Source organism: Prunus dulcis, chromosome 1, assembly GCF_902201215.1.
Source record: "Prunus dulcis chromosome 1, ALMONDv2, whole genome shotgun sequence".
NCBI lineage: Eukaryota > Viridiplantae > Streptophyta > Magnoliopsida > Rosales > Rosaceae > Prunus > Prunus dulcis.
In genome coordinates, this window is record NC_047650.1 from 15,412,778 (window position 1) to 15,437,845 (window position 25,068).

At 37.3% G+C, this 25,068-nt stretch overlaps 2 protein-coding genes across 4 annotated transcripts; one reads left to right on the forward strand and one right to left on the reverse strand.

The window, feature by feature from the left end:
- The first annotated feature begins 5,435 nt into the window (after positions 1-5,435).
- On the forward strand, positions 5,436-10,171 carry LOC117616587 (pentatricopeptide repeat-containing protein At1g12620-like). 2 transcript variants are annotated; one of them, XM_034345948.1, is made up of 3 exons: positions 5,436-8,817; positions 8,901-9,070; positions 9,728-10,171. In XM_034345948.1, exon 1 carries the CDS (start codon positions 5,718-5,720, stop codon positions 8,262-8,264), a length of 2,547 nt encoding a protein of 848 aa, XP_034201839.1. In that variant the 5' UTR covers positions 5,436-5,717; the 3' UTR covers positions 8,265-8,817; positions 8,901-9,070; positions 9,728-10,171. The 2 variants fall into 2 exon arrangements, with proteins under 2 accessions (XP_034201839.1, XP_034201840.1); XM_034345949.1 differs by having other exon boundaries at positions 8,901-9,043.
- A 1,957-nt stretch (positions 10,172-12,128) lies between these two features.
- On the reverse strand, positions 12,129-24,238 carry LOC117632820 (importin beta-like SAD2). Of its 2 annotated transcripts, XM_034366423.1 has the most exons (23): positions 24,136-24,238; positions 23,925-24,039; positions 23,437-23,572; positions 23,269-23,356; positions 22,920-23,069; positions 21,667-21,829; positions 20,794-20,978; positions 20,522-20,695; positions 19,753-19,898; positions 19,551-19,674; positions 19,277-19,457; positions 17,623-17,782; positions 17,490-17,531; positions 17,291-17,409; positions 17,005-17,203; positions 16,068-16,199; positions 15,354-15,457; positions 14,868-15,047; positions 14,519-14,658; positions 14,230-14,369; positions 13,850-14,010; positions 13,146-13,272; positions 12,129-13,048 (listed from the first exon to the last, which is right to left on the reverse strand). In XM_034366423.1, exons 2-23 carry the CDS (start codon positions 24,012-24,014, stop codon positions 12,888-12,890), a joined length of 3,102 nt encoding a protein of 1,033 aa, XP_034222314.1. In that variant the 5' UTR covers positions 24,015-24,039; positions 24,136-24,238; the 3' UTR covers positions 12,129-12,887. The 2 variants fall into 2 exon arrangements, with proteins under 2 accessions (XP_034222314.1, XP_034222306.1); XM_034366415.1 differs by having other exon boundaries at positions 23,925-24,204.
- Positions 24,239-25,068: the final 830 nt, after the last annotated feature.

Consider the following 25,068-nt stretch of genomic DNA (forward strand, 5'->3'; position numbering starts at 1 on the left):
CTAATCAACCAACACATCTTTCTTCCGCCTTGATGTGCTCCACAAATTCCCTCATGGACTTCTCCCATGACTTTCATGTATTCTTTTTCTCCCAAGCATCTCAAAAGCTACTCATCTTTGGTTGTCTGGACCAACTCTTCATTCCACATGACATAATTTAAAGCCATGATTCTTACCCTTTTCTCGGATGGGAGGGCTGGATATTGTAGATAATTAATTAATTATGGGCAATCTCCAGTCCTTCTCACTCATCATGGCAAAATTGACATCTATCTCCATCCCTCTAGTCAGAACGGATGGCAGACTTTTCTTCCTACCTTGATGATTCTCTGTACACAGTCTTCAGGCATCTGTACTCATGTTACTATCTAGGCCATCTCATTAGCTGCAAAGTTTTCTTCCCTTGGAATATGTTCCCAAGTTGCTTTCCTGAATTCTGCCAGGAGATTTCTAGCCGCTACTAAATAGACAGCTAAGGAAGGATTCAAGCACTTGTATTCCCCAACAATCTATTTTAGTACAAGCATGGAATCTCCCAGAATTTCTACAGACTAGACTCCTAGCTCCAACAGTATTTCGAGACCTATGATCAAAGCTTCGTATTATGCTCTGTTATTGGTGCACTAGAAATCTAGCTGGAATGAATAATAGTGTCTGATTCCTAATGGATCTTATAAAACAATTCCTGCTCTAAAGGCTAAATCAATTTTAGACCTATCAAAATACAGCTTTCGGGAGGTGAGATGGACTGAATAAATGGGATTATTGAGACAGGTGTGAGCTCTGGTCAGCATATCTGCATTGGCTATGTCCATATAATCCATATTCTCAATCTCTTCCCCTGGATGATCTACCAAGAAATCTGCAACAACCTGTCCTTCGATGGACTTCTAAGGAACATATCTGAAGGCAAATTCTGATAGGGCCAGAGTCCATTTGCCAATTCTCCCCCTCAACATTGGTCTTGTCAGTATGTACTTAATCAGATATGTTCTGGCAATGATATAAATGGTAAAAGGTAGCATGTAATGTCTGAGCTTTATAGCAGTAAAGTATAAAGCCAAACAAAGCCTCTCAATTGTAGAATATTTCATTTCTACTTCTGTCAGAGTTCTGCTCAGGTAGTAGACCGCATGTTCCTTTCCTTCTTTGTTATCTTGAACTAAAAGACTCCCTATGGATACTTCTGAAGCAAAGACAAATAATTTGAGTGGTCTGCCTCTCTTTGGTGGGGACAGAACTGGTGGATTTGAGAGGTGGTGCTTGATTTCCTCAAAAGCCTGCTGGTGCTACAGAATTGGATATGAATCTTCTTAGAAAGTTGATCTTCCATAGGAGACTTTGTAATTCTTTCTTGTTCCAAGGTGGCAAAGCTTCCACGATAGATTTTGCTTTGTTCTTATCGATTTCTATTTCTCTTTGGTAGACTAAGAAATCTAAGAAATTGCCAGCTTGAACCCCAAAGACGCACTTCTTGGAATTCATTTTTAACTTGTGTTGTCTCATTCTTAGGAATGCTTTCTTTAAATTGGATACATGATCTACTTTTTCTGGAGATTTAACCACCACATCATCTATGTATACTTCTAGATAATGGCCTATCATATCATGGAAAACGGAATTCATTGCTCTTTGATAAGTGGCCCCTACATTTCTCAAACCAAAAGGCATTACAGTGTATTTAAAAGCGCCTATATGCCTTGGACATATGAAGGTTGTCTTGTGGATGACTTCTTCTGCCACCATTATCTGATTGTATCCTACATTTGGTTATGAGCAGCTCCGTCTACCAGCATGTCTGCCATAGGCATAGGGTACTTATCTTTGGGAGATGCTTCATTCAGATTTCTGTAGTCCGTGCAGATTTTGACTGCCCCTGTTTTTCTTTTAAGAATTGGTACAATATTAGACAACCAATCAGCATAAATGGCTGGCCTGATAAAACCTGCTTTAACTAGTCTCTCTATTTCTTCTTTAACTTTCAGTTCTGTCTCCATGGACATTCTTATTTTGGCCTGCTTGACTGGTAGGTATCCTTCTTTTATTGGTAATTTGTGCTCCACTAATCCTCTATCCAGTCCAGGCATTTCATGATAATGCCATGCGAAACAGTCTTTGAAATCAGGCAGAAGTGCAATGATTTCATCCTTCAATGGCTCTTCTAGTAATGTGCTAACGAAAGTAGGTCTAGGATCTTCTTCTGTTCCTAGGTTTATTTCTTGAAAAAGATCCTCCACTTCTGGCAGAGAGTCATCTAGTGCTGCTGGTGAAAATTCCAATTCTTCCTCTTGCATATTTCCTTACTGTTCTTCTATACTCTCATGCATGAATTCTGCCATGTTAAGGGCTAGACTATGCATAGAATGCTTCCTTTCTTCCTGATATACCAACAATTTAGTTGTAATGGATCGGATTGTTGCAGCTCGATCCCTTTCTTGCTGGTTTGAGCTAAACATCAGAACTCTGGAGGTTGAGAATGCAAGGCCTATTCCAGTCCTCTAGAGAACTAGCCAGACCTTCTTCAATGAGTTTCTAGGCCGTGACACCATGGGGGTGGCCGTTCTAGTTGACTCCAAAGAAAGTAAAAGGACCAAGGTCATCATGATAGTACCTGGCCTCAAAACATAATGCATATGGTAGAAATGGTCGTGGGTCGGCCTCCACTATTTCCTTGAATCCCTCTTTGGTAGGCTTGAAAAACACAGCTGTTCTGTGGCCAAATTTATGGCAGTTCCGCCTATCTTGACAGTAAGTTTTTGTTGTCCTAGTTCCTCTTTCACTTCTGCCAACCTGCACTTGAAAGTTTCTTGAGAGAACACATCTCCTTCCATAGTGCTTTCTTGCCCTTCTACTGCTCTGAACTTTTTCGATAGGACAAACACCATATTGATGCCCAAATCACCTTCCAACAGGCTTTCCAATTATGCACCGAAAGCCTGAGTTTCATCATCCAGTTCTCTGTTGTATTTCATCTGCTCTTCTCCATATTCCTCTGTCCAATACAAATCAAAATTAGACTAATAAAGAAGCCTAAACGAAATAAGAAATCAAAATTAGACTAATAAAGAAGCCATTTGGAATCTGAATGCATAACCACAATGTACTTTAAGCCTTAAATGAAGATATTATAACGATAAGTTAGGCCTCAAATGGAAGAAAACTAAGATGGGCGTCTACTGGATTAATATGCAGCTACAGCTCAATCAAGAAACTCACCCCTCTACTAATAGCAGTCAACAAATATGTTTTCACATCAGCAGCTGCAACATTTAGGGCATTGGTTTTGTAAATAAAAAGCCTCAGATAAGTTAACCAAAATCATAACAGAATCGATTCAATTACGACATCATTACTACAACCATGGAGAAAAATAAAGTTGATTACTTTACTTGCAAAGTTATCGGCGGCACGCTACCATGGAAGAAATCCGATTTCCTTGTACACTTGTTCAATTTATCTCTTTACACTGTTTCTTCAATCTATCAAACTGGGGAACCAGCACTGGCGAAGATGGAAGAAGAAGGAGGAGGAGGAGGAGGGAGGAGGAAGGAGATGGTCTGGAGTTTAAGTACAGCACCATGAGAATGAGTTGTGATACGCTGTCGTTTCAGAGTGATAAATGAAGGTGACGGAGTGTGCATGTTGTTGCCAGATGGGTGAGGGTTAGATGAATAGTACCTCGTGGATGTCAACGGTGGATTTAAGCTTGGATGAACAGCCACCGCTGAGGGAGAAAGACAATTGCGTCAGAGAGAGAGAGAGTTACACGAGGAAGCGAGCTGAGCGATAGAGAGAGAGACAGGCCCAAGAGAGAGACAGAGCCAAGAGAGTTGAGAGAGAACCCAATTTCTGAAAAACTGATATGGGTACAATCAGTCTACAATAAAGATGTATTTATATGTGGTAGTTGTAAAAAAATTGGGAAGGGGTGGTATTTTTAGTTAAAATTATGAAAAGGGTCGCATTTTAAGCTATTTCCCTAGATAAAAAGCCCAAAATGTTTTGTTCATGGGCCCTTTGACAAAAAATGGATTGGCATGCAGAATTTTGACCCAAACAGTATCGAACTCAACTTCCAAAAAAAAAAAAAAAAAAAAAAAAAAAAGAAGCAGCCAAATCAAGCTTAAAGCTCAATAAATTTTCAACAAGACAAGCTTGAGCACAATGATATTCCCTTCTACATCCCTAACAAAATCATAACATGGAACTGAACTTGCAGATGGGACTTCATGCCTAATGTTTCTTGCTTTGCTTTACCCTTTTTTTCTCTTCCTCTTTTTGTGAAGTATCTTTGGTATTTTCCAAGTGCTTGGAATCGCATAGAACTAGTAGTCTAACAAGAGAAAATCTTTGGTAATGTTGCTGAGAATTGTACAAACTAAACACCCCTGGCGGATGCAGGAATTGCCACTCATTGGGTCATAGTGTAAACTACTTAATATTTTTTAAGATGAAAAAAATATTGAAAATGAAACGATAGTACTTTCACTCATAATTAATGTCAAAAACAATATTACAAGTTACAAAAGTTACTTGAATTGAATTGTAAACTTTCACAAAAATAGTGGCAGCGGCGGGGACGGCTGGTAGTGAACAGCAGCTAGCACTCTTGGTGGCAGTGGCAAGGAAGGAGGTGGTGGAGGTCTTGGGGAGATTGGGGTTAGGGTTGTTGTTGAGGAGATATATGAAAATTGGGATTTTGGAGGTGAATTTTGGGGTTTGTGCTATTTAGAGGGTTGAACTCCCTTTTTTTTTTCTTTTTTTTTTTATTAAAAAAAGGCCTAGTCCAAAATGACGTCGTTTTGGCTAGGTCATTTTTAAAAATTGCTTTGGCCAAAACGACATCGTTTTGTCAAGTAGTTTTAAAAAATAAAAAACAGAACCCCAGCTAGCCCACGAAGCTTCTTCTTCTGCATGGGGTCGCTTCCATGACTGCCAAGGAAAAAAACCAGATCCTACCACTAAAATTCATATCTGCCATGGGGTCGTCTGACCCCATGGTGGATTCACCACTGCCTTATATAATTTGGTAGCTTTTACCAATTGGCACAGGAGTGAGTGTGTGTCAGGGGTTAGTTTTTTTTTTTTTTTTTTTCCTAAAATGAAATCAATACTCGTGTGAAAAAGAAAAAAGAAATCAATATTACGAATAAAAAAGATAAGAGAGAATTTTTTAACAAACCGATATTAAGAAAAGGGAATAAAACTCGAATGTAAGGAGGGGACACACACAACACAAACCTATTCTTTTGGTTTCTGTTCAGTGCACCTATTTCCATAATCCCATACACAATGAGACACGCCTTGAAACGCACCGGTTCACTAAATGGACAGTACACTCGTACAGGAAACGGTGACGTCTTGGAGCAAGTTTTCAAAAGAAAAACGAACAGAAGGTTGCAGAGGCCTTCTTCTTCCTCGCGAGGCAACCTACGAACAGGACCTTTTCGCACCGCCGTCTGGAACGTCGTCAAGGCCAACATTTCAGTCTTTTCCCCTCTATTTCTTCAACACATCCGGCCGGTACGAGATTTCGGATCTATTTCGCCGATATCTTGGAACATCGCCGATATTTTGTCAACGGCAGCTGCAGAGGAGGCGGGTTCTCGCATTTTGGCGATCAAATTAGCGAACCATGTAACTCTGCTCCGAACCAGGTAGCTCTGGTTCGTCCCCTTAAAACCCAGAAAACAGTACAGCTCTTAGGCAAGTTCCCAATGTCCGCTGACCTGCGTCGCATGCACCCTTCTCTCAAGGTACACTATCATACTTTCAGCTCCACTCGAACCTTAATTACAAGCTCCCGAAGCTTTGATTATTTTACTCAGTTTTTGCCATTTGCTAATGACCCAAGCTCCAAATCCTTGAGCTCTATAAACTCTAATGAACGACGTAAAGTCACTGTTGGGTTATCAAGACTAATAAAGAAGCAACAAGGCTATGCTTTGAAGGAGTTTTCTAGACGGTTTTGCCCATTATTGCTCGCACAAGTTATGAAACTATTAGGCTCTAGAGAAACTGCATTTGGGTTCTTTAAATTAGCCCTTAGGGATGATAGTGAACAAATTGTGAGGTCTTGTTGTATTGTTGCACATTTGTTGGCAGGGGAGAATCTACGTTTTCTAGCTCAAGATGTCGTTTCATGTGTAATTGCAAAAATTGAGCCGAGTAGGAGTAGACATTTGGTGGGGTTTATGTGGGCAAGTCATTGTGAGTATGAGTCAGATTTCTCAGTTCTTGATACGCTTATGAGGGGTTTCTTGAAGGCAGAAATGGGTTTGGAGGCGTTGGAGATTGTGAGTAGGATGAGGAAGGTGGGGTTAAGGCCGAGTTTGTCAGCAATTACGAATCTTTTCAGGCTTTTGATTAGGATTGGTGATTATGGTAGTGTCTGGAAGGTGTTAAGGGATATGATTCGGAAAGGGCCTCGCCCCTGTAATTATACTTTTAATGTAATGATTCTTGGGTTTTGTAGAAAAGGGTTGCTTAGAGTCGGAGAGAGTTTATTACATGTGATGTGGAAATTTCAGTGTGATCCGGATGTTATTGCATATAACATTGTGATCAATGCAAATTGTGTGAGGGGACAGACACTAGATGCACTTCACTGGGTGCATTTGATGACTTCAAGGGCCTGTAAACCGAGCATTGTTACATTTAGTACCATCTTAAATGCCTTATGTAAGGAAGGAAATCTGGTGGAAGCTAGGAAGCTTTTTGATGGGATCCCAGATATGGGTGATCCTCCTAGTACCATAATATACAATACCATGATGGACGGGTATGTTAAGGCAAGGGACATGGGTCAGGCAAACATGATATATGAAGAAATGATGAACAAGGGCATATCTCCTGATGGCATAACTTTTAATATCTTGATTGCTGGGTATTACAAATACGGAAGGGAAGAGGATGCAGACAGGTTGTTAAGGGATTTATCTGTATCAGGGCTGGTTCCAGATTCTTCATTGTATGATATCTTGGTTTCTGGGTTATGTTGGGCAGGTCGGTTGGACGATGCTATGGAATTTTTAGAGGATATTCTAGAAAAAGGTTTACCGCTAAGTGCTGTTGCATTTAACTCAGTTATTGCAACTTGCAGCAGAGTAGGGTTAGAACACAAGGCCTATAAGGCCTATAAGTTTATGATTGCATTTGGTATAACTCCTTCATCTTCTACATGTAGCTCTTTGCTTATGGGTTTATCCAAGAAGGGGAACCTGCAAGAAGCCAGAGAGCTTTTGTGTAAGATAATAGAGAAGGGGTTTCCAATAAAAAAAGCTGCTTTCACAGTGATTTTGGATGGGTACTTTAGAATTGGTGATTTAGATGGGGCTCAAAGTTTGTGGAATGAGATGAAAGGAAGAGGGATATGTCCTGATGTTGTTGCCTTTTCAGCATTTATCAATGGACTATCTAAAGCTGGTCTAGTGGAAGAAGCATATGACATATTTCTGGACATGTCAAGGAAGGGGTTCGTGCCTAACAATTTTGTCTATAATTCCTTGATTGGTGGGTTTTGCAACTGTGGGAAGTTGAGTGATGCATTGAAGTTGGAGAGTGAGATGAGGAAAAAGGGTCTTCTTCCAGATATCTATACAACCAATATGATCATTAATGGGTTCTGTAAACAGGGGAGAATGAAGTCAGCAGTTGATACATTTATGGACATGTACCGATCTGGGTTAACACCAGATATTGTCACGTACAATACGTTAATTGGCGGTTATTGTAAAGCATTTGACTTGGCTGGAGCAGATGAGTTTTTGTGTAAGATGCATGCCAGTGGGTGGGAACCAGATATCACAACCTATAATATACGTATGCAAGGTTTTTGTAGTGTCCGAAAAATAAATCGAGCTGTAATGATGCTGGATGAGCTTGTTTCAGGAGGTGTTGTTCCAGACACAGTTACATACAACACTTTGATGAATGGTGCTTGTGTTGACATACTGGATCGTGCTATGATTTTAATGGCTAAACTGCTTAAATTGGCCTTTCTTCCAAATATTGTTACAACTAATGTATTGTTGTCTCAGTTCTGCAAGCAGGGGATGCCTGAGAAGGCTCTAATGTGGGGTCAGAAGTTTAGTGATATTCCAATTTGGTTTGATGACATTACCTACAAACTATTGGAAAGAGCCTATCATAATATGCAAGAAGGTTCTAAAATTTCCAGTGGGACACCTGAAAAAAGCCTCTTCCTGGATTTCCTCATGTACATTACATATGATTACTTGTGTAGAAATAAACCTCACAAATAGACATCATAATTTTATTGGTCCTTAAAGACATATATATGGACATCATATTTTCTGTCCCATCCTTTCCATTGTGATTTCCTGACTCTCTCCCACTCTGAGAAGTGAAAAACCCTTTCTTCTCTCTCTCGCTTGTCCTCTAAGCATCGGTAGACGAGGAGTAAAGAACTAGCCAAAAAGAGTACAGTGGACAGGATGCTAATAAAGGGAATTTGGAGCTTCATTCCGGAGACCAAGCACATCATCACCTTCTTCAATCCCTTAAACCCAATCGTTGGCCCCAACAGCACCAGAAAAACCACCATTCTCGAGTACTTGAAGCTTTCTTGCTCCAACGAGTTGCCTCCCAATGCTAGGTCTGGCCACAACTTCATCCATGACCCAAAGGTTGTAGTTGAAACCGAGCCCAATGCCCAAATTAAGCTTCGATTCAGAACCTCAGCAATTAAAGATGTGGTATGCATTAGGTCATTTCAGCTCACGCAGAAAGCCTTGAAAATGGAGTTCAAAGCCTTCGACATCGTCCTTCAAACCATCATACCATCAAACCGGAGAGGTACAACTTCTTTTCTTGTTATGTTCAAATTTTATTTTGTGAAGCTCCTTCAAAATTGTTGATTCGTTGTTTCTGAGTTGCAGAAATATTTCTTTAGCTATACTGATAGGGATAAGGAAATCCCTGCATTACTGGGTGTGTCAAACGCCATTTGGAGAATGTTATATTTGTGCACCAAGATGAAGCCAATTGGCCTTTGCAAGATCCATCCACATTGAAGGAAAAGGTTTGATGATATCTTCTCTGCTGCCCGGTATTGTCTTTTGTTATCAACTTTTTATTTTTCTTTCATTGCCCTAGTTGAGGTAAATTTTTATACTAATATTTCGTTCCATATGTAGCCTTCAATTGTTGTGTCAAAAGGGCTTGTTCCCTGATTTTGAGTAATCATGAAAATGGTTACACGTAAAAGTGAACCTTTTGACTTATAGTGGTCACAACTGTCCATAATTTTTTCATTAATTTTTGCTAATGGAATGCTCATAGTTTGTTTCTAATTCGTTATATCAGATTGTGTTCCTCCCTTGTGCATGTATGTAGGTCATGGAAATTTAGATGGAAGTAATTGACACAATGAATGTCCATTTGCTAAAAACATGTTTCTTGTTTATCTTTCCTAAACATAAATCTTACATGCTAAGCTCTGTGACCATCCTTCTGTATCTTATTTATGAGTTTGCATTCTGCAGTAGCTGTTTCTTCTGCCTTCTCCATTACTCTGTTTATAACACTGGTATATGCAACACGAGTTCAGCATTGGTGCCACAGTTTCTTTCTTTGTTTTAGTTGTTAGAAATGATGGCTACTTTTTCAACTGGATTGGAAATAACGGTTTTATTTTCGCTTAATATCTGATATATGTAAACTTTTTGGAGATTAAGTTTGCTGATATGAGGTTTTGTGCTTCTAGGTTCGGGAGAGTATCTCAAGATCAAGAAAAAACATAAATTGCTGGAGAAGTCAAATGCAGTAGTTGGACGGAAGCATGCAAGACGTGATGCTAAAATGCATTATAGTGAAGTGAACCATCAACGAAAGATTTGTGGAAACCAGATATCGATGAAGACTGCTGTAAGAAGCACTTCCTTTATGCAGCAGCAGTAGCAAAAGTATGCAGCTCTTGCAGAGGAGAATGAAGGTCTATTGCTGCTTAGCAGTAGTAGAATGCTTATGTTACATTGGTTGATATACACTCGTGTTCGCTTTTGCTGGTGCTCCAATTTAATAATTTATTTGTGTGGAGGACTTTGGTGATGCTGCTTTTAGGGGATTTTGACCGCTTTCTTGTTTGCTCTTTTGGATTGGTTAGACACTAATGAAGAATTGAAGGAATGCAAAACCAAATTTGAAGAAAGGATCGCACTTTTGGGAACTAAAATTAGCAAGTTGGCGAGAGAAATGGACGACACAGATACCAAAAGTAGATTAAGATCCTAGCTGTGTTTGGACAAGGGAAATAAACTTGAAATTCGGGCAAAAGTTAGAATTTTTAAATTAACAAACACGTATTATCTTGTTTGAATTCATAAAGAACAAAAAATTAGAAATTTTAAGTGAAGAAAATAAAGGCCAAAAACCTCTTTTTGTCTCTGTGGTTTGGCACTTCAACCATTTTTGATTTTGTAGTTTTAATTCCATCAATTTTGCCATTGTAATTTCGTATTTGTAGCAATTCAAGGACAAGTTAATATTCTTGTCAATTTCTTTGATGGTGCAAGGGGCAATTTCGTCAACCCAAAATCCTTGAGGGTAAAAGCTTGTTTGAAACTCTCCTCATGTCATATTAGGACTCGAAATTCAACTACTAATCCAAATTTTTGAAGAACCCTAAATCCAAATGGCCAATTTCAAGCCCTAATATGAAATGGGGAAAGTTTTAGATGAACTTTGACGCTCAAGGGTTTTGGGTTGACAAAATTACCTCTTTCACCGTCAAAAAAAATCGATGGGAATACCAACTTGTTCTTGAATTACTACAAATATGAAATAGCGGGGTCAAAATTGATGAAATTGAAACTATAAATTCAAAAGTGATTGAAGTGCTAAACTACATGGACCAAAAGTGACTTTTACCCAAAAATAAACTATGAAAGTTGGAGATCATAAATTCTAACGTTAATTCAATTAAAATAGTTGTAATTTCTAAAGTAACAAGAAGGGTTAATCATTTTATTAGTCCCTGAATTTAGATCCGATTTGCATTTGAATACCTCAATTTCCAAAATGGTTCCCGTGGTCCTTTAACTTCACTTTCGTTAGGACAAATGGTCCTGCCGTCAATTTTGTTAACTTTTTCTGTTAAATGCAGGGGCAAAATTGTATTTTTATATTAAAACCAAAAAAATGAATAAAAAATCATATCTTTAAAATAACAATAAAAGAAAATCAAATAAAAAACCAATCCCAAAAATAAAAATTTAAGTTTTTGGGGAGTAGGGGGAGAGAGAGAGTTTAATTTTAATTTTTTAATTTTTTAAATATTTTATTCATATTTTAATCAATTTTAATACAAAAATACCATTTTGTCCCTACATTTAACAGAAAAGTTAACAAAATTAACGGCAGGACCATTTGTCCTAACGAAACTAAAGTTGAAGAACCACGGGAACCATTTTGGAAATTGAGGTACTCAAATGCAAATCGGATCTAAGTTCAAGGACTAATAAAACGATTAATCCTAACCAGAAAATGAGAGTTTTAAGAAAAAAAAACAATAAAAAAAGAAAAAAGAAAACAATCATGTACGATGCTGCCACCACCTCTGCTACGATCACCATCTCTTTTCTCTAGTACCACCACTACTTCCACCATTTTTTCTTTCTGAAAATTGGTGTAAAGAACGAAGGGTGAAAAAGACGACACTCAACCTACAAAACCAGCTTAACATTATTTTCAATTTTTACTTATCATTAATCTTCTCCAATGTATTTTCTCTTCATTTCTAACAAAGAATAAACTGTATATTAAATTTTATCATGTTTGTTTAAATAGGCGTTTAGATTAAAGATAAAACTGAAAATCCGACCTTGGTATTTTATTAGCATAATCGTGTGCCAAAAACTGCTCACCAATAGATACCAGGGTCCAAAACCTGCTTCCAATTAATGGGTCCCTAAGGGCAAGCCCATTAGGTAAAGGTAAGTTTTGGGTTCAGGGCTTTGGGTAAAACCCAAAACAATTAGAGGGAGATCGTGAAAAGTCTTTTAGGCACAGGGTAAAAATAAAATGTATTTTGAAAGCTATAAATATAAGGTTGTGAGATAGCAATAAAAAGGAACTTTGGTGTTTTTATATAGCAAACATGGGAGACGTCCGGAAAAAACCCATCATTTCCAATTAACCAATCTGTAAAAATAAATATATTCATCACTGTATTACAATAAGCAGCAAGCAACCCTTAGAAGCTCTCTGCATTGATATCAAAACTCCCAACCCAATAAATCGATAGCACCGACATTTGTTGACTATTTACGAAAATAAGAAAAGTGGGGGAAAATTTTGCAGGGCCTAAACCAAAAAATACCAATACAACCATCAAATCACCCCATATAATGGCCACATCAAATGGCAAGAAATATTACAGACTCGGTGTGCTCGGAACCCTCGCTTGTATGCACAATGAAAACGTAAGGGATCCAAATCAATAAAATATCCTGTAGAAGGGAATCTCAACCTGAACAAACGGTGCCTAAATCACAGGAGACTTGTGAAGGAAAAAGTGAACAAAAAAAGAAAAACGACGACACAAACCGGTGGAGGGAGGCGTATCCTGCCATAGAATGGCCTGACTCACCAGACAATGACTAAGCCAAAACCCAGAGTTGAAGTGCCAGCTCCAGAGTTCCCCAATCTCAAATTTAGCATATTGGTGGAACTCATCAGACATGCTCCAAGTATGTCAAAATGAAAACTCCTTGGGGCTCAATGACAAACGCGACCACCAGAGTAACCAAATGCTCTGAATGGACCACCAACAACTCTGTTTCTCTATATTCCCATTACTACATGAATGGAAAAGGCAAAGAAGACCAAGGCAAAATTGAAGCCACACCATGAGATATAAAGCAGAATCATGAAGCTGTGGCAGCCGATGCCTTCTCCATCTTTTCTTTTTCAATCTCTGCTCTCCTCTGTTCTGCATGCTGTGCAACACCATTAGCAAGAGCCTGATAATGAAAGTCTAGAGTCTGCGTAAGACTCTGAAACCTCAACGGATCTGATGCTTGCATGCCTACACAAGCAAAGCATAGAAAATAAAGCAGACGTCAGACATGCCAAAAATTCAAGATTTGAGTTTCAACATATCACAGAGGAAACTCTCCACTTACCCTTTACTGCATCTACAAAGAGGATAAAGGGGTCCACCTCATCAATTGGTGACTGTAACTCCTCATCATCACTGAAATCATCATCTGAGTCTTCATCAAATTCATCACTAGGGCGGAAAGACTTTGCCTGTTGCACCGCCAAGTTACAATTAGTCATCGGGCAGAAGATACATAAAAAGAAAGACTAATTAAGAAAAGAAGCCCATGTAGTCAAAAGCAACAATTCCTTAAAGGAGGTAGGGTACTCAGACACATCATCAAGTTGCATTGCCTCAAGGACTGTTAGGCATCTTCTATTTACTTAGTGCCTGGGATTGTTTAAAGAAATTGATCTTAAACAGAAGTCATGCGTTGACAATTACCAGAAAGCTTCATCAATTTTGCATGATGAGAATTTGTCTCGTAAAGGTGAAAAAAAAGGAGAATTAAATTGAATTTCTGGGACAGGTTAAAAAGAATGAATTGTTCGCCCAACAGTTGCATGACAAACCAGAATAATATAAAACACAGAAGAAAATCACCATAAAATAATAAGTTTTCCCTCCAAACAAAAATACCTAATAAGAATTAAGGGTCCATTTAGACGAGGTATTTCAAATGAGGAATTTGAAACCAAGTGTAAATTAACTAACTGAACAATAGAAAATTTCTCAGGTTGACAAAATCTACAAATAAAATTGACTAAATAAGAAAAGAAGGCACACCTGTGCAGCTAACTTTTGAAGCTTCATGCTATCGGCCTCGTCGCCATCCTCAGCATCAACTCCCATTTCCTTATCCGATCCATCACCAAAATCATCATCATCATCAGTTTGGAAACCATCCATATCATCATCATCTTCTGCCTCTTCCTCCTTTGCGGCTTCTGCCACAACAACGTTCATAAGAATTTAAAACTTAGTAACATATAATTGAAATAAATGTGTGTGAACCATGCAAACAAAAAGTTATTACTAGCTACAGTGAAACTTATAAATATTCTAATTTATAAATCCAAAATAATTCACACTATGGTGCTTGTAGTTCCAAAGTTCATATTCCAAGTGGAAGAATAAGCAATATAAATTAAGAGGGAGAAAAAGACCTGCAACTTGTTCCTTGTATGCAACCAGGAGATCAAGGGTGGCCCTGAAAACACGGCCCAATGCCTCCCCAGGTAAATGTTCTGCTGTAAGTGTCAATAATGATGTCAAACCCAGGCAGCAAACTTTTTTATCATGCTCCCTGCAACGAAAAACTCAATTACATTCTATATCCAAAATTTCTTTAGGGAGGGGGAATACCAATGTGAAATAATATTCACATATATGGCACTGGGGAAACAAAATCAGTCGGGTGGGGCATTACCAATGTGAAACAAAACTGCAAATTACCTTTTAAAATTGGCACGCACACCACTTTTCTTAACCTGTTGCAGCATCTGGAACCAAAGATTAAAGATCTCAGTTGCAACACCCAGCTTTTGCAGTATGCTGAGTGTAAAAGCTGCATTATAGTACAGAGCATCGGCAATCTGCAAACAGAAAATTTAATACATGCTTCAGTATGAAACAAGCAATCAGGAAAAGGGGTCCAGCTTCAGTATGTAACACCTTGATCCAAGGCTCGGAAGAACTATGGACAAGTTATGGCTCAGAAGCACTACACAGAACTTATCACATTTAAAGATGAAGCAAAGGTTTCTATATCAAGAAATATAAAAGTTGACATCTGGCTACTTACCACTTGAATGAGAAGACATTTCAAGTATGATTTCTCAGCTCGACGCAACCGCTCAACTGAAATTCTAAGATATGGCTCAACCCACTGATCAACCTGCCCTCTGCAGTTCTGAAAAACTACTTGAATGAGCTTCGGAGCAGGCTCAATATCACTGTCTTCCATATTTTTATCTGCCATTATCTGCACAAAACAAGAACATACAAATATCTATTAGATCAATTAAATTCACAACAACATTTTACTAATTAGTCACCAAATTAAAACTCAAGCAATTCACTAAAGCAATGGGAGGGATGCTTGACCAATCATCTTCTTAAACTGGGTAAGTTCTACCATGTAGTGTGTTAATAGCAGTCATTTCATGAATTGCCCCATTCAAGAAGACAGTTGCTAACACAATAGAGAAAACAAGGGTAGAAGACATTTCCTATATGCATTGTTCAGTCTAGCAAGAATATATAAAATTTGTAACATAAAGGAACTTACAGCCGCAATCATATTCCAAAGGCTTTGCTGGTAGTCCGGTTCTTTACAAGTGAGAAAGTGTGCAGTCCCCCTGGAAATGTAGTTATCCAAAGGAACCAGAATATCTACAAGGAAACATATAATATGAGAACTACAGGATGGAAAGAAAAAAGTACATGAATGCATAAATCTAATTACGTGGACCATCAAAAGTTTAAATCAGGCAGACATTTTGCTACTTCTTCCCCAACTCAACGTTATACTATCATGTTTACCATTAGGTATAGCTGTACCATTATACAAGTTCAAGTCTCCCGGGGATTTATCACATATTCCAGCAGGTTTCTTTTTATCGCTTTTTCATTTTTTTATACTTTTTAAACTCAATGGCAAAGAGAACTGGGGTTTGTCCAGAGTCATTGGTCTTATCTCTTCGATAAGTAATATCACAAGCAAGAAATATCAGAGCTGGAAATGATAAGTCAGTAGTTATACGCTTATAGTACCATATAGCATGCTGTAACTGGAACTGCAAAACATACTATTTATATCCCCAAAAAAAAACCACAAACACAAAATAATTATCACAAAGGTTAAGAAAACTATAAAGCATTAAGCAGTAAACTAAACAGATTGGCAGATAATCAGTAAGTCCAATCAAGGATGAACAGGACAAAACATAGAATAAATAATCTTTAAAAAAGGATTGTGAATAAAATATGAGAATTAACTCACTTGAAAAGAAATCAATAGCCCATTCTGACAATGCTTCCATCATCAACGGCCAAAGACTCCACATATCCAAAGATATTGTTGGAGAGAAAAATGTCATATATGACACAATTTCCAAAACCTCTTCAAAAACCTCTGCAAGAGAAACATCAAGAGGGGATGCAGAACTGTTGGTGTTGATCAACAATATGTATTATATGAATATAAGAAACACAAAATTTTCCATCAATAAGTAAGATGAAGGATGCACTCAAACCTATGTTTAATGCTCACATAATTTATTTATTTTTTCTTTCCTTTCTCCCGACTTAGCTTTTTTTGTCTTGGCCAGACACTTATGGTGCGTTTGGATGAGGGAAATAAACTTGGGATTTTGACAAAACTCAGAATTTCTAAATTGACATGAACCAATTCCGGTATTTGGATAAAAAAACATAAAAATTTAGAAATTCCGCGTGGAAAAAAACATGGAATTTGAATATCATAAATCCCAAGTTTAAATTCTATCTAAAAGTCGTCATTTCTAAAATCCCAAGAGAGATAGATTTTTGAAAAAAGATAACTTTACAAATAAAGGTTAAATACCGTGTTTTAAATCAGTCACCCAAACAAGAAACTTTACAAATTCTAGAACATTAATTTCCGTCATTTATGAAATCCTTTGTACTTTTAAATTTCCTCATCCAAACGCACTGTTAGAGAGGAGATCGGAGGAACAGAAAATCCCGAAGCTTTTTTATATTCTTATATTAAAAACAACTGCAATATGCAGAATTAATGAAAGTGATGGCATGGAGTTTGGACTCATCGACAGCAGCTTGCTCAAATAAATAACAGTGACCCCAACACTTGGGAAGACAAGGCAACAAACTAACTTTTAAGCAGGACTTGACAGAAGTACTAGGCATACAAGACAAAGGAAAATAAGTATCATCCAAACCTTGGCCATCAGTTGTCAACATTCTGCGCATTATAGGAAGCAAAGTTGGTTCAACTTGGACAAAAAGGTGAGGAAGCCTGCTCACTGATTCAAGAATGGTGCTAATAGCACGCAAACAACCAACTGCTGCCAAAGCACCAGGATCATCAGCATCATCATCAGCTTCAGCTGTATTCATACACCTCCAAAATGCAGCAGCCTAAAGAGAACAAAACACAAGAATTAGGCAAGCATGTTTCACGATGATTGCAGAAGTACTCTCAAAACGCGGAAAAGTAAATATTACCAGATTTTGGCATAAACCAAGGGCATAAGGTGCCATTTCCTCCCCAAACTTGTCCACTATTGTTTCCAGAGTAAAGACAAGATCCTCATTCTCCACCTCATTCATGAGCTTGAAGAACTCTGAACAGAAAAATGTACAGATTGGGTAAGTCTCATGATTAGTGCTAACGATGCATAGCAAAGTTTTCCATGCCACATACCGTCAAGAAGCTGAGGAAGAATAGGTCGGATCTCATTCAAATCTGCATAGCATACGAAAAAGATTACATACATTAAAAAAAAAAAAATTAACTACATAAATGCAAGATCCACAGTGGAGAGCTGTATATATACCTCTGCAAGCTTCAACAAAGGAGCGCAATGCAAAAACTGAGTCAACTCGAACAGGAAGTTCTGGATCCCGCATCCCCGCAACAACACTATGCAATGCTTTACGGAAATTGTTTGAGTCTGAGAAGTTAATATGGGCATACTGTCCAGCGACCCAGGCTGCCTAATATTCATGTCATAATTCAAGCTAAGAATAACTCTTTGACATAAAATAACAATAATAAAAGAAATTCCAAGATAATTTCATAAAATAAACAGTACAATGAATAGAGCAAAAACTATACAAAAGGGAAGAATCAGGTACGAAGCACATATTAAATTCAAAATTGTTGGAAATGTAAGAATGAATAATACAGAAAATCTACTCTCCTAAATTATACAAGGGGGAACACGATATATTTAGAACATTGTGGAAATGAAGAAAAGAAAACCAAAGACTATTGCTCAACACATATTACAGCTGACCAGCTTCGTTATTAAGCAACAAACATGACTTTTTTTATTTGAAAAAATAAATAATATTTTACTGCATATAACAATAAAATACAAGGGTGCCCAAGATGGCCACAAAAAGAAAACTAAACAGAGATATTATTAGCCATAACTCTATGGTTGACCAAAATGATCATCACACCCAGCAAAAACCAGAAAATGGTTAACACACCCATGCTATGACAGCTGCTGGGCTCCAACAGTCACAAAGGCATATTCAACACAAGGACAAGCATATTCCTTGTTCTTATCCGCTGAGTCATCCTCAGGGGTCCTTGTCCTAGGGTTTTCTGTATAGTCTCTTGTGTATATATATACACCTTTTACCTCAATTGTAAATGTCAAGAGCGGCAGTCTTTTATTGTCTCATACATTGATTGTAACCCATCATCAATATTAATACCTACAGACCTTTTTCCTTCTCAGTATGAATGTTATCAGATATAACAGTTACACAAACAAACCCTTAACTTGAAGAAAAAGAAAGCCATGGAAACTAGCAAATGGTGGCTTTCCATCTACTAGCCAATGAATCCAAAAAAAAATGTCTCTAAAGTATGTAGAAATTGATGCCCATAGCGAAGACGATAATCTAACTTTCTCCCATAACGTTGTTAAACATTACTGACATCATTTCCTCTGGTTGCATCATGAATAGCTTGATCCATTTCATTTTAGAATCTAATGAGGTTCATTTACACTATTAATAAGGGAACCCTCTTTGTTTCTGGACAGCGATGCTGTCCCCATTTCACCAGCAACTTTGATAACAGACTGAGGAACCAGTGATGTTCTATAGTTCAACTCACAATGGATTTCCCTTTGATATTTCCAACCCAGCTTCTTGTTTACGGGGCCCTCTCTCTTTCCACCAATAACTCCCACTATGTTGCACATGCATCGAATGAGCACACCCCTTTCTATTATGCATGCATATATAGTGTGTATTTCGAGTTGCCAGGTAACAGCTGGTTGCTGTGTAGCACTCTGGAGTGTAAGCCAATTTTTTGCCCTTTTTTTTCTGATTCTAAGACAACCTGGGTTACTTTTTCTTGGAGTCTCAAGACCATCACTCGGTCCACCTCTTTTTTAATATGCAATACTTTCTTGCATGGGTACAACAAGTAATAATGCTAACATACAAAAAGAATTTTATGTAACAAACCTTAGCTCTAAGATGGCCAACAGGACTGCTAAACTCAGGGAATACATGTTGCACCAACATACGCTCAAGTTCAGACTTGTAGGGTTCAGTTTGTTTCAGTCTATCACAAAGTGCTCCAATAGCAAGAAGAGCACCATCTTTTTGTCGATATGGCTTGTATTCCACTGGCGCTTCATCATACCTAGATCAGGAAACAAGAAACTTATGAGGGAAAAAAACCAATGTCAAAGCACCAAAATGTATGTATCGTTTTCAAAAGATTATGAAAAGCTACCTCTTAAAAATTTCGACAATGAACTGAATAAACTTATGAAGATTTTCCTTTCCACGTTTCCTAACCAACTCACTCACAAAATCCATGGAAGCTGTCCTGGGACTGTACAAGTCTTCAATGATATCTGCACCAGCAAGAAAACAGATAAATCACCAACGAAACAGAGATCATCAAGCAATCAAACGAGATAGTGAAGACTGACCATAACCCTTCCTGACATATTCATGTGGGTCTTCATCCCAAAGCTTTAGATCATTGTCGTTGAAGCACATAAGGGGAAAAACAATCTCAAAAAGAAGAACATCAAGTCGAGGTTGCAGCAGATTATACATGCTATTCTTCGAGATACTGCATATACATATTTAACAAATGAGAGGTTAGGGAGACACCAAATTGTTTACACATATCTCACCACTAGAACAGTACAATAAGAAATTCACAAGTTAATTAACAAATATAACATAGCTGTAAACACAAATTTCCTATTGAAGGTTGACAGTACAAAATACACCACTCAACAACACAAGAAGACCCCCACACAGTATAAGTGTGTGAGGAGGGTTGGGGTTGTGAGGAGTTAACATAGAGAGAGTGAGGTGGAAGCAGTTCTATCTCCTTTCAAACATGGGGTATATTTGTAGATTTTTTTTAAATAGGTTTAGGGTTCAAATGGGTTCTCTTAAATGATAGCATGGATATGTTCAACGAATTTCTCTTTGGGGCTATACATTAGTCACATGAAATAAGCTCACTTCCAAAACTGGGGTTCGTGTCTTCATGTAACTACAAGCAAAATTCAAGCACATGTATTATTCATAAGATCATAGTCATTTTAAAATTGACAGGATAATAAATAAAAATCCAACATTGCCATTTTAAGGATAATAAAATGGAAAAGTAAAATCAGCACCTAATAAGACAAAACAAAACGAAATAAAAGGACTTAACCTATGAGGAACAAAACTGCCCACCTATTGCTTAAATACTGAAGAACGAGATTGATCACTCTGTCAGGTAAGTAGCCACCAGTTCGGATCACATTCAACAAATTTAAGTGACACTCCAGAATCTTCCCAGCATAATTCTTCTGAAACATTTGAGCAAATGCTCTGTTTTCTGGGTTTTGAAGTTTTAAATCTCCAAACCTAGGGATCAACATGTAAAAAGAGATGAAATGTCAGAAATATGTTTTAAAATGCAAGCCACAGTTCTTGTTCAGTTTTTATTTAATCTAAAAGTTTACCGAGTGTACAGCCGATTTAAAATGTGAACGGTCCATTTCTTCACCTTCCACCACCCCCATGCTTTTCTAAGCTCAGGATCAGAAGGTTGGCCTTCCAAGGGAACAGGTCTCTCCAATATGTTTAAGAAAAGCATCATCCAAGCATTGAACACATTTGCATCAAATAGTTGCTTTGGAATCTCCAGCTGAAAAGAGACGCCAAAAAAATATACGTAAATAATGCTAGTGTACAATTTATCTATACTATTAGATATAAATGATTCCTTTGACCTCTAATTTTTTTCTGAATCAATAGTAATAAAGGTTGAAAGGGTCTTCTTGAAAAATTTCAAATCCTATCAAGTACTCACTATAACCAAAATGGACACATTCTGAATTTAAAATAAAATAAACATAAAACCACCTGATAACTAAAAAAGGAACAAAACTATAAATCCTTTGCATCTATGTTTTTATGCAAAGGACAAGCTATCAATATACCTAAATTAACACACATCTATATATAACTAAAGAGCCTATGTTTTGTTAGAGATACTAGTATAAGAATAGGCAGGATTATAAACGTAGTATAGAAATATCTGCACAATTAGACAGGAAATAAATGAAACTTTGAGTAAGGTATCCACATGCCTCTTTCTTGCATAAGTAAGATAGAAAAGACAAAAGGAGGCATGCTGAGAAATTAACAATATCTCTTCTTTAAAAAGTTGGGTTGCTAGCAATTCTATTAATAGAGTTTGCAGAATATCCACCAGCACGAGGTTTATTAAAAAAGGGATACGTATCACCCATTAATATCCATGTAACCAACACAAACTTGACACTTGAATCCACTACAGAAGCACAATGAAAAAATCTCTGTCCAGAACATACATATATGGATGACCAGAAAATTTTGCAGATAAGCTTGATCAAATCTGCCACTTCCAGTGATGGGTTAGGAATTTGGACAAGCCTGCTGAATATATTGAGTAGAGGTGGGAATGTCTCCTCAACAATGCGATAAACTGGGGTCCTCTCCTCATCAGATTTGAACCTAATAATATAAATAACAAGAAAATTTTCATTACTAAATCTGGGTACATATCACGCCAGTATTAAAATTGGAAGGCTTCTCCTTTGCTATTCAAGACTTAGAAATACTAGAATCATTACATATTAATAATTAAAAACCAATTTTCCGTAACATGGCTATCATAACAGCTTCTGAAAAGCACAGATACTGTGTTATAGAGAACAAACAAAAACCGCAGAATTTTTAATGTCTGTTCAGTCTCATTTGGGTGCACAGTGGTTTCAACTACTTATAAGTTATAAAAAAAAAATTATAATATTATGAAAATAGCTGAAAAAGTGAGAACTTCTGTATCTGTCAGTAGTTCTGATCTGCATCACAAGTAAGATTTGGATATTGTTTCCTGAATAAATTGAAGATATGAGCAGATAGTTATTAAGATTTTGCATTGTACAAACTATAAGGAATATGCAACTTAGATACTCATTCTAATCACTGGAGCAGATGAAATTAGTAAATATCATCCGTGAGTGCATTCTGTGACATGATAGAAAGAGAAATATAATAGATAAGTAATTCTCTTAAATACTGGTACTGTACTGTACTCCACTAGGTGATGACATTGACCATATGTATAGTCTTGAGGAAGTACGGAATGTGAATTAGAGAATGACAAGCATTGCTTTGAATTAGAAATGGAACAATGGTGGTCTAGAAAAATACATATAGCCATGATACTTGAATAATCCTATATTTCTAACGTTTGGGTGGACTGAATCCAATTCCACACTTCCACCACTGTAGTGACAATTTCACACTAGTGTCAGTCTACATTACTAGATATATGCAAAATCCGACACACAAACATACATATATACAAAAAAAGATTGTTACAAAGACAACAGGAACCTTAGTTATCAAGTAACCAAATAAATGAAGGGAAAACTTGAAGCCTATATTACAACTGTAATAGATATGAAGAACATCGTATATGAGCACATTAGTCTTCATTATCTATGTTTCAAACTAACTTTGGGTTCAAATCAGTAGCATGCCTCAGAAAGAAAAATAGCTGAAGTTTAAAAGAACAGCATAAAACAGTATGACTTACTCATATTTTCTAGAGAGAATCCGCAAAACAAACAAAGCTCCATAGACTTGTTGATCTTGTAAGTTATGTTTCACCCAGTCTAAAAGGTGTGGCCACTGCTCAGGGTAATCAGCATGAATAATTGTCTTTAGGCACTCACCTAGCTGTACCCTGTACAACATGACATTTGACATCGCCAGCACATAAGAAGATGAAAACACACAGTTCCCACAAGGCACCATATTATAAAGAACTAGAAAACTAAAACTACAGAGTATTTAATGTCCGTAAACTGACAGACATAGTAGTTACATCTACCTATAAATAACTGAAACAGAAAACAAAATCATAGCAATACTACAAAAAGTACCTTAACAATGGGGGAACCTGTGTAACAAAGACTAGAATGTGATCCCTCACCACGTCTTTATCACTCTGTGATATCTTCTGCTGCTCATCTACATCAACACGCAAAGAATAAGCAACTGGAATACCAGCGGGGCTAGGATACTAGCTAAATAACACAATCATGACATACCGGGATCAAGCGGTGACCAATTCTTCGCAATGAAATTCTTGAAGTGGATACTGCCAACTTGCCGCACAGCCATGTCACAATTGCCATCGACTATAATTTGCAACAGTCTGACCAAATGCTGTGGTGTGTACTGAAACTGTAAAAGAAAATACAACATTAAAGACGACATCACAGCACAGCATGAGACAATCGCACATACAGAAAAGAAGGTCATTTCTATGCATCTATTATCGACTCACTATAATTCATCACACACAAAAGTCAACATAAAACTCAAAACTAAATATAAATCCTCATATCTCTAATAAGTTCTCAGAATCACTTATCTTCTTTTCAAAAGCAAGTAAACCTATATCAAATTGCACAATCAAGGTCAATTCTGATTACTCACAATTATGCGTCAAAATTATATCCAATTAACCAAAAATTTGGAAAAATAACTTCGACACAAGGCATTACATGAAAATTTAATTCAAACAATAACGAACCTGATTGAGGCTTTGCTCGGCTGCTTTACGTTCATCCGGATTGGGGCTGAGAGCAGCTTGCAGTATTACAGCGAGGCCCGGAAGATCCATATCCCGATAACTGACGATCGGAAGTCTAATTTGATCAAAAATTTGACGATCAGAATTGATCCGAATCTAAACCCTAGCAGGAAAATGTATATGCGAATGGGAGAGAGTAGTGACGACTTACTAGGGTTTAGACAACTTGCGGAGAGAGACAGCTAGAGGAGTGTGCTGCTATTTAAAGCACTAGGGTTTACGGTTGTTAAACTAAAATCGTTTTCTGGAAAAAATAATAATAAAATAAAAAAAAACCTAAAAATCACACGTGTTCAGAAAGGAAAAAGAAAAAGCAATGTAGGTTACTGATTGTTGATAAGACAATAGTTGGCAAGAGTTATTTACATTAACACCCCGTATGGTTTTTAGTGTTTTTATAAAATCCCCTAATATTTTAAAATTCACATGAACAAGGGTTTTTTGATTGAAAAAATAATCAACGAAAAATAATTTTGTGAAAACAATTTAAAACCTTAAAGGGTGTTTGTATAATTTATGAAACATCATGAAGTTTTGTGAAAACACTGAAAACCTCAGGGGTTCTAGTATAAATAACTCTTTATTAAAAGGATTTTAAGTCGTTTTCTCCTTTACCATCAAGCTAATCAAACTTTACAAGAGCCTAATAATGAAAGTCTAGAGTCTGCGTAAGACTTTGAGGGCTTGTTTGTTACACTGTGCAGGCATGGATTGGCTTGGCTAAGATTTTATCCCATGTTTGTTTCATCCAGTTCTAATTTTAAGTGGGATTAATTAATATGGGCCCCACCAAAAAAAACTTCTTAGGAGTTCTAAGTGAAACTAGTCTGGAGAGGAAGGACTAACAGTCCCGACCCAAGCAAAGAGCAACCAACCCCACCCAAGCTCTCCACAACCACCGACCCCCCAAGTGGCAACCACAACCACCAAAGACGACCACCAGCCATAACCACCAGACACGACCACCAGCCACAACCACCCAAGAAGGAATAGACAAAATATAAGAGGAAGAGAAGAGAAGATAAAATTTTCGAAAAAACAGAGAAGAAGAAGACAGAAAAGCAAAGAGAGGAGAGAAAATTTT

Excerpts from the sequence above, each read along its gene's own strand:
- LOC117616587 (XM_034345948.1), top strand. The coding sequence starts at position 5,718 with ATGTCCGCTGACCTGCGTCGCATGCACCCTTCTCTCAAGGTACACTAT.
- LOC117632820 (XM_034366423.1), bottom strand. The coding sequence starts at position 24,014 with ATGGATCTTCCGGGCCTCGCTGTAATACTGCAAGCTGCTCTCAGCCCC. Across the intron at positions 21,830-22,919 it reads ATTCTCTCTAGAAAATATGA|GTTCAAATCTGATGAGGAGA; the intron begins GTAAGTCATACT and ends TTATATTATTAG. Across the intron at positions 16,200-17,004 it reads GTTGACAACTGATGGCCAAG|AGGTTTTTGAAGAGGTTTTG; the intron begins GTTTGGATGATA and ends TTTCTCTTGCAG.